The following is a 9,425-nucleotide window of genomic DNA, read 5'->3' as shown; positions in this document are numbered from 1 at the left end:
ACTTCATCACACCAGATTCTCCCTGTGTTCCTGGAATTCTTTCACGGCCTTGCTTCAGGGATCTGTTACCTAGTGATGGACTGGAGCAAGGACCAAGCTAAAGTACTGAGAGAATGAAGATCCGAGGCAACCTTCCTTCTCTGTGTTCCAGGTCCTCAGCTTTGAAGTCTTTCTTGACTAGTGAGTGATGCAGTCGAAACAAATGATACATGAACTGGAGTTACACTGCCATCTATGGGCTGTAGTCAAATACTGGCTAGAGACTGGCCTGGGAAGAAGGCAGGAAATTTGAAATTTAAACACAAAGTAACAAATACAGAAGTGAAGAGAAAACAAATTCTCATTCATAGGTAGCGAGTCTAGTCATGTGAAATGTATGTTCTTAGATCCACATATTCACCTTTGTTTTCAATAATGGAAAAAATGGATTGTTCATTATTGCATACATTTGCCATTTTCCTCTATTTTTATATCCTTAGCCATGGACATTTTAATGACAATATCATTTTTTTCCAATTTTCATTAAACCTATCCATTTTTTCACTTCCATAAAGTGAATTAATTTTCTGTTGTTTTATTATTTTTCTCGATGAAACACACTTGACTCCGATATATTTGTTCATGATGAGCTACAAATGGTGTATAATTAAAAAAATAAGGTAAAGTACTCTTCTTATGTTCTTGATAGTATTTCATATCTAACATGGTTTCCAAGTGGGATTATAAACTTTTTAAGTTTTATTACACAAATAAGACACAGATTCATTTTTATTGTTATAGTTTAAGTAAATGTAGAAACATTCCAGCATTGGGATGTCTTGTGAACTCCAAGAGGTGAATTGTTTTCTTATGTGAAACATAATAACATATAAAATCACACACAAACTTTCCTTTTTTGTTTCTTTAGTTTTATAGCTTTCAGCATGGTTGTTGTTTAGTCCATAAGTCATTTCTGTCCTTTTATGACCCCATGGACAGTAGGCCCCCAGGCTCCTCTGTCCATGGAATTCTCCAGACAAGAATACTGGAGTGAGTTGTCAATTCCTTATAGAGGGCATCTTCCCAGCCTACGGATGGAACCCGGATCTCTTGTCTCCTGCATTGGCAGGCAGATTCTTTACCACTAGTGCCATCTCATCTGTTAAATTGAAAGCTCACAGAGAGTTTAATTAATTTTAACTTAGAAAAGCATCAGGATTTAACATGGAAATGTTGTAGTCACAAATTCTATTTAAATGTTCTAATTGTTGAAATATTTCTTTTGCTTTTACAATGTTTCATTCTGTGTTATCACAATTTAGATTGTATGCATGGAAAGCAAAGCAGAGAGAAGGATTTTTTGGAATGAATATACCAATCTCAATAAATAAATTTTCCATTATAATATTAATTTCAAAAATTCAAATTTTTAAAATCTTCATCCATCATATAAAATAGATTCTCTATAACATCTATTGTTTCCCTGGTTGAAAGTAACCACCTTTTTAGAGAACTAATTTGAGGCATGGCTAAACCAGACCCCCCCCAAATAAATATATATATACATGTATCAACATTCCAAAAACGAAGATCATGGCATCCAGTCCCATTACTTCATGGAAAATAGATGGTGAAAAAGTAGAAACAGTGTGAGATTTCATTTTCTTGGGGTCTGAAATCACTATGGATGGTGACTGCAGCTACTAAATTAAAAGATTCTTTCTCCCTGGAAGAAAATTTATGACAAACCTAGACAGTGTGTTAAAAAACAAAGATATCATGTTGCTGATAAAGGTCCATGTAGTCAAAGCTATGGTTATTCCAGTAGTCGTGTATGGATGTGAGACCATAAAGAAGGACCATAAAGAAGCACCATAAAGAAGGCTGAGCGCTGAAGAATTGATTCTTTCTAACTGTGGTGCTGGAGAACACTCTTTGAGAGTCCCTTGGCCAGCAATGAGATCAAACCAGTCAATCCTAAAGGAAATCAACCCTGAATATGCATTGAAAGGACAGGTGCTGAAGCTGAAGCTCTAATACTTTGACCACCTGCTGAGAAGAAACCAACCCATTGAAAATGACCCTGATACTGGGAAAGATTGAGGGTAGGAGGAGAAGGGGTCAACAGAGGATGAGATGGTTGGATGGCATCACTGACTCAATGGACATGAATTTGTGTAAACTCCGGGATTTGGTGATGGACAGGGAAGCCTGGCATGCTGCAGTCCATGGGGTCGCAAAGAATCAGGTACGACTGAGCAGAGTGAGACTGAACTGAACTGAACTGAAGCCAGTATTTGACTACAGTCCATAGATGGAAGTGTAACTCCAGTTCATGTTAATTGGCGTAAAGAAGGCTTACTTTGTAAGACTCTCAAATGTAAGGTGATGTACATTGTCCCCGAATTGAAAAAAAAAAAAGAGAGGGAAAAAAACCCCACATCATATAGAGGGGCCCTCTGGCATGAGCTATCTGGTGCATTTAAAGAAGTGAACAAGACAAGCTTCAGAGAAGGAAAGATAAGTTTCTATTATGATGAAAATCCTCAGTTTATTCTTTACCTCTATAGCACATAGAATTAACTGAGAAAGATCTTTAAGAACAGAGGATCCTGAAAACTTGTCCATGAGAAAGAAACTCTGAACGTTGAGTATAGAAAATACAGCCCCTCAGACATCTAGAGATCTTTTCAATGATGATCAAAAGATCTTTATACAAGAAAAGACATTCTGTTCTGCTGTCCACACCTGTTTCTGGAAAATCATGATTTTCATTTCAGACATTTTTCAATGCCTGAAGAATTATGAGTACAATTGCTCTGGAGCAAGAAGCAAAAAATAATGTAATACATTAGCAAGAGTTACAAATGTAAACATCTTTATTTGTGGAGGTTTCTTGAGGATTCTTATATGAGGGAAAGGCACTTTTAATTTCCACTGTGAGAGCCTGTCAGGGAAAATGGCTGTATTCCTGTTCCCTGAGGTAGAGATGGATGCCATGGAAATACTCCTGGGCAGGGAATCCCAAATGAGAAGAGCACAGATTGTCTTCTTCCATCTGCTCCAATTGTTTCATGCTCTGATCCGGGCTGGAGAGGAGTTTATCCAGCAGAGAGTTGTTCCAAGTAGCACGGCTGTCCTCCGTGGTGAAGAGTTGGAAGCTCTGCAGGAGCATCAGATAGTGGTTGCAGGGGCCTTGAGTCATCTGCATTGGAGTGATCTTCTCTCTTTTCCAAGGAAGTCTGAAGTGGCTCTGTCCTTTAGGCGCTACTGAGAGCGGATCCTTTGCATCTGTTTCAAGTGTTTGAAGATTTCCTTGTTTTTCTGGCAGTGGATCCCAGGCACGTTCCAGCGAAGAGAGCAAACAGGGATGCTGCGGAGCATCACCCCTTCCACTAGCAAGCGGATGCGGGCCATAGAGAATGTCAGTGATTCTGTAGACGGCCGGGAGGGGACGCGCGAGCACCGCGAAACAAAGCGCTGAGATGGAACCGCAGACCGCCTGCTTCTCCGGGCGACCGCGAGAGCGCGCACGCTGTGGTTCGATCGCTTCTGCTTTCGAATCGCAGTATTGGGGGAGTTGGCAGTTGACTCACATGCGCTGGAGAGACAGGACGCCAAGTTTCCACAGAGCTTTTTATAGGAGCACTGATCCAAGGGTGCGCATATCATTAGCCCTTTTATGGAAAAGGGCTGGTTTTCCGCTGTCCTGAGTAGGGAGCCAGAATATTGCATTTTCGGAACGACCGCCTGAGTAGTGGGCTTTCTTTCCAAATGTCAAACAACCAAGCCATGTTTGAGGAAAAGAACCCCCAAGGCGGGGCTTCTGAGCGAGATGAGGCTGATTTTACAGACTGGCGCTCACTTCCGACGCGAGGGAACCCACAGCTCAGAGAAAGGGACCGGGCAGCGGTGATGGGATTATTGGCGACGCGAGGATGGACAGCGTTGTGCCCAAAGTGAAACTAGAAGGTGGGCATGAAACGATTGGTTACCCGACGCTGTGGGGGCGTTGCTGACAAAGTGAAACAAGGTAACTGCGATGACACTATTGGCTGTACCACCATGATGGGAGGTGGGGAGCGGCGGGCGTTGCGGACACGCTGAATCCCGCGGGCTAGTAAACTATTCGCTGTGGAACGGTGGGAGGACGTTGTGCACAAAGTGAAACACAGCGGCAGCGATGACAGTTTTGGTTCTGTGGTGGGGGCGGGTGGGCGTTGCGCATGAGGAGCGCGGCGGCTAAGAGATTATTCTCTGTGGGAACCTGCTGGGGAGTTGCTCACGTGTCGAATCCCGCGGCGGCTAGGAGACGATTTGCAGTGAGTAGATGGGAGAGTGTTCCGCACAAGTTGGAGCATAGTGGAACACAGTGTCCGTGATGAGACTATTGACTTTACCACGATGTGGGGATGGGGGTGGGGAGGTGAGGGGCGTTGCGAACACGGTCGAATCCCGCGGTGGCTCAGAGACTATTCGCTGTGGGACTATAGGAGGGCGTTGGGTACAAAGTGGAACACAGTGGCCGCGATGACACTGTCCGCTATGGGGCGATGGGAGGGCTACCCCTCAAAATTACTTTTCACTAATTTTTAATTGAGGGATTACCATATCTGACAGTTTTTAATGACCCCGTGACCGTCTTAAGTAATTTTTAACTCATGTTCCTGAAACCTCTTTCCCAGGACTACATTGTTAGAAATAAGGGTTGAAGTGTACAAGAAACTAAGGACATTTAGAAGGTCAGAATTTTTCATTTTCTGTAGTTAAGAATTTTATAAACTGAATGGAATTTGCCCCAGATTTATTGGCATCAAGAAGGCTTACTTTGTAAGACTCTCAAATGTAAGGTGGTGTACATTTTCCCCCAGTTGAAAAAAAGACAAAAGAACCCCACATCATATTGCGGGGCCCTACAGCATGAGCTGTCTGATACATTTAAAGAAGTGAAGGAGACAAGAGCAGGTAAACTGTACCGATCCATGGAGAATATGCCTGTAACTTGGACATTCCACATGTCTTCTATTTTAAATTCCTCAAAGGCAGGGGCTGGAAACTACTATTCTGCAGGCTTGTTTTGCAATAAATGTCTCCAGGGTGCTCGCCAATTTTTAATATATGTTGTCACATCAATCAAGTTGACATTAAAACTGCCATGTTCAATTTTGTTTCATAAATAATTTATTTCCTATATAAAAGTTTAAATAAATAAATAATGCATAAATCAATTTAAAAATAGCTTACAGTCTTTAACTATCCATTGAAATCCAGTGCATTGCATTGTCAGTTACTTCAAGAGCCTCTGCTGGGTGAAGAGTATCACCTCAAAGTCACATTGTCCCTTCCCAGAGCCACAGGTGGGAGATGTTCAGTCACGGAGGTAACCTGTTAGTCTCGTCAGGAAAGAAAAATTCCTGAGTATTTGCACTCGCACAACTGTCCAGGCACACCTGTTGTACTCCTTGAACTTCAGGTACTGCACGAGGTTGAAGTAATATTTCCTCAGGTGAAGAACAGTCGTGTCTCCCATAGTGGAGTTTTGCTTCTGCATGATTTCCTTCTGGATTGGCTCCAGACGATTCATCTGCTCATAGAGTTCCTCAAGGAGGTCCTCAATGATGGTCTCAGACCAGCCAGTGCTGGAGAAGTCTCTGGTGAGAATATTGAAGATCTGCTGGAGCATCTCATAGATGACCAATATGGCATCTTCCTTCCGGAACTGCTGTGCTTGCTTCATCTCCTCAGGCATCTGGAAGTCCATCCTGGCCTCGAGGCAATGTTGAGGAGTTGAAGGTAACTGCCTCAGGAGTTTCTGACATACCGCAAGGCTCCGCCTTTGTTGGAATCGAAGCAAGCTGTAGCTCCTGGAAAGAGCTGTGGTGGAGAAACACAGCAGGAGAACCATCTGGAGGAGGCACCGGTGGGTCATGGTGAAATCAGGCACAGGGCTGCCTGTTCTGCTAGTAGGTACTGAAGCTGAGTCTTCAAGGATTTGCAGAGTGAATGGCCTTCCTCCTTGAGTGTGGGCTACTTATATAGCATGGCCCTCCATTCTTTCTATTGGAGAGGAATTTCCCACTTTCCAGTTTCCTTTTTAGTTCTCCTGTGTTGATTAGTTACCTCTAAAACTCTTTTTCTTTTTAGCTCCTTGTTTTTTGATTTTATATGTATTAGGGGAAAAGATATACAGTCTGGGAGAATTTCTAATGTTTTTGTAAATTTTCAGTGAATTGCTAAATGCTAAAAAAAAAAAATGCCTAATCAATTTGTACTGAATTATTACAGGGTTCTTTTTGTGAAAGGGTCTTTATTTCTAAGAGTTTAACAATTGTAGAAAATAATTTTTGTATTTTTTGTATAAGGTAAGTTTGCATGAGTTTTTTTTGTATAAGGTAAGTTTGCGTGAGTTTTTTTTAGGCCTTAACCATAAGCAGCAAGATATTGCATATCTTTATCAACTTTAATTTATTGCTTTATTTGGCAATCTCAAATTATCCAGAATATACCAAAGTAAAGATTAAGTCTTATCTCTGTGCAGGCAAATGAATGTTATACAGGCCACACATAAAAGTTCATGATTTCTCTTGTAGGATGCCTTTTGACCATAACTGAGGGGCAATGTATATTTATTTTGTACATACTTTGAATAATCTAAATATCTGATTTTGCATATTAAGGTAAGGATGCAGCAAGTAGGAAAATTCTTTCCTCTTCATTTTGTTCCTTTAGAACTGTTTGTACATGAAAATTTCTCCATAATGAAAGAATATCTGTGAGATAGGATTCTTAGGTATTTTCATAATCTAGTGTCAAAGAATTTTTTAAATGTTACTAAATTTTTACCCTTTCTTTTCTCACATTAAAATTTTTTCTATAAGGAATATATTTTTTGGTATCATTAGAAAATAAAAAGCACCTAGTTATATTCAAAAGCAGGGCATAAAATTGTAGATACAATGCCACTATGTAAAAGTATATAGAAAAAAAATAAACTAAAGGAAATATACTAACATTTTAATAGCAATTATATTTAATTTGTGCAACTAAACATTATTTGTTCTTTCTGTGATTTTCCAATATGCTACCAGAGAATGTATTCAGCACTGCTCAGAAGAAATATCATGGGAGCCATACAGGCAATTTAAATTTTTCTAGTAGCCATGTCAAAAGATTAAAAAGAAACAAGTGAAGTTAATTTTAACAGTGTGTTTTATTGAACACAAAATATCCAAATGTTATCATTCCAACATATACCAATATAAATTAATAATGAGATAGTTACATTCCTCTCTTTCATAGTTCCTTCAAAATACTGTGCATACTTTTGCAGTCATAGTACAGCTAAGATTGGGCTAGTCAAGTGCTCACTTGGCCTCCTGTGGTGATGGTTCATGGTGGCGAGCACAGCTCAAGATGGAGAGAGCAGCTTACACAGAGCCAGGAGAATTGCCGAGTTTGCAGGGACCACGTAGAAGGAGCTTCAAATTGTGGATGAGTTATGAGTGAAGAACCAAGGGGATCAATGGTGGGAAAATCAGCTCAAGATATATTCGGGATGCTTTTGAATGCCAGAGTGTGGCTTTGTACTTCATTCGAGAAGTCTTTAGGCAGAGAGGGCACTAAGTTGTGCCCTGGACAGAAGAATGGGCCCAAATGTTATTGGGAACTGAAGCAGGGAAAAGTCCTGCCCAGGCGCTCTCATGGCTGTAGAGACTGGAAAGAAAGACCAGAGTGAGGAACCGGAAGAAGGGGATGGGTGCAGAATTGCAAACAAGAACTCCTGCTTTCTTCTCTTTGTCCTCCTCCCACTTCCTGCTATTGTGTTCATGAGGTGCTTCCTAATAGGTCTCTTTCGATTGCCTTCACGGACTTTATGTCGGCATAATTAATTTTGGCTATGAAAATCCTTGTTTGCATCTTTTGGTGCACATTTATGTAGCCTTCTGTTGGATATATGCCTAGGATGAAGTAATTGGCTCATAGAATGTGCATATGTTCAGATTTAGTAGATAATGACAAACATATTTTTCAAAGTTTACACCAATTTATATTCTCACTATCAAGAGTATGGGATGTCAGTTGTATTACTTTCTTTTCAACACTTGGTATTGCCAGTCTTCTTAATTTTAGCCATTCTAGTGAATCGGAGTGATATCTTATTAGAGTTTTAATTCATATTGCTAGTTATTAATAAGGTTCAGCACATTTTCATATGCTTATTGACAATTTAGATATTTTCTTTGTAAGAGGTCTGTTCAAATCCCTTGCTGTCTCAGATAATTTTTTTTCTATCTAAAGATGATGTAATTGTGTACATACAAAATACAAAAGGACATATAAACTATTGAAATTTTAAAATAAATTTAACAAGGTCACTGAAAAAAGATCAATATTAAAATCAATCACATCTTTTGACATTAGTAATAAAAATTGGAAATTGACATTTCAAAATAATACCACTGATAAGAACATAAAAAGTCTACTACTGAGAAATTGTCACAGCCTTGAGGTGCCTAAGGAAACATGGAAATTAAAGGTACTGTGCCATTCTAAATGGCATCCCAGGACAGAAAAACAACTTTGGGTAAAAACTAAGGAGATCTGGGAATTCCCTTGAGTTTCACTGATTGGGACTCCATGCTTTCACTGCAGGATCCTGCTTGGATCCCTGGTTGGGGAACTATTTAATAAGATGTCACAAGTCTCACAGCCATAAATAAATAAAAATGAAATTCCTGCAACCAGCGGGGCTGGGTGGTGGGTACAGGAATAAGGAGATTTGAATAAAGTGTAGATTTAAGTGTTTTTTTAAAAATAGCTTTGACAGGACAATTTGTCTTTACCTTTGACCTCTAAGTACAAGTCTATAATTGCATTTTTGACTCAGATGGCCAGAAAAAATAACAATTTTTTTCTCTAACATTGAGACAGTATGTTTTAAATCTTGATCGTTAATGAAGTTAAGCAACTTCTCTCTTTGTAAGTGAGCAAGGGACATGTAAGCACGTGATGAGGTAGTAAGCCTCAGTGAGAAGGGAAATCAGAGTGTGCAATAGGAGACTGTCAAGGTCACCTCCTCCTGAGAAACACGGTCTTTTAGTGAACAAACATTTACTTAGCAAACATGTCCTAACCACGTCATAAAGTAAAACAAATATTGCCATTTTCTTGAACTATTTTAAAACTATCTCTCAATAAATTTTGGCTGCTGGCTTGATTATGTGTCTTGCACATTCTTTCTGAGGTTCATTCCAATATATTTATGCTTTCTTATTGTTGCAAGTATGAATGAAATTTTTTCATGACATTTGCTAATTTTTAATGAACTAAGTTTTCCTTGAATTTTCATATATATATGCTTATGACAATAACTAATTTTGTTATTTTTCTCTGATCAGCTTTACAAACACTATATAAAAGTTTGGTTGATTTTTCAAGTTTTTAGA

The 9,425-nt window shown here is 39.5% G+C and overlaps 1 protein-coding gene across 1 annotated transcript; it reads right to left on the bottom strand.

The window, feature by feature from the left end:
- Positions 1-5,347: 5,347 nt before the first annotated feature.
- LOC109562674 (interferon beta-2) lies at positions 5,348-5,908 on the bottom strand. Its single transcript, XM_019965700.2, has one exon. It carries the CDS (start codon positions 5,906-5,908, stop codon positions 5,348-5,350), a length of 561 nt encoding a protein of 186 aa, XP_019821259.2.
- Between the last annotated feature and the right edge of the window lie 3,517 nt (positions 5,909-9,425).

The sequence above is a fragment of the Bos indicus genome, chromosome 8 (genome assembly GCF_029378745.1).
Source record: "Bos indicus isolate NIAB-ARS_2022 breed Sahiwal x Tharparkar chromosome 8, NIAB-ARS_B.indTharparkar_mat_pri_1.0, whole genome shotgun sequence".
Lineage (NCBI taxonomy): Eukaryota > Metazoa > Chordata > Mammalia > Artiodactyla > Bovidae > Bos > Bos indicus.
Note: the sequence above shows the minus strand (reverse complement) of the source record. Positions and strands in the feature narration are given on the sequence as shown.

Coding starts and splice junctions, on each gene's coding strand:
- LOC109562674 (XM_019965700.2), bottom strand. CDS start 5,908: ATGACCCACCGGTGCCTCCTCCAGATGGTTCTCCTGCTGTGTTTCTCC.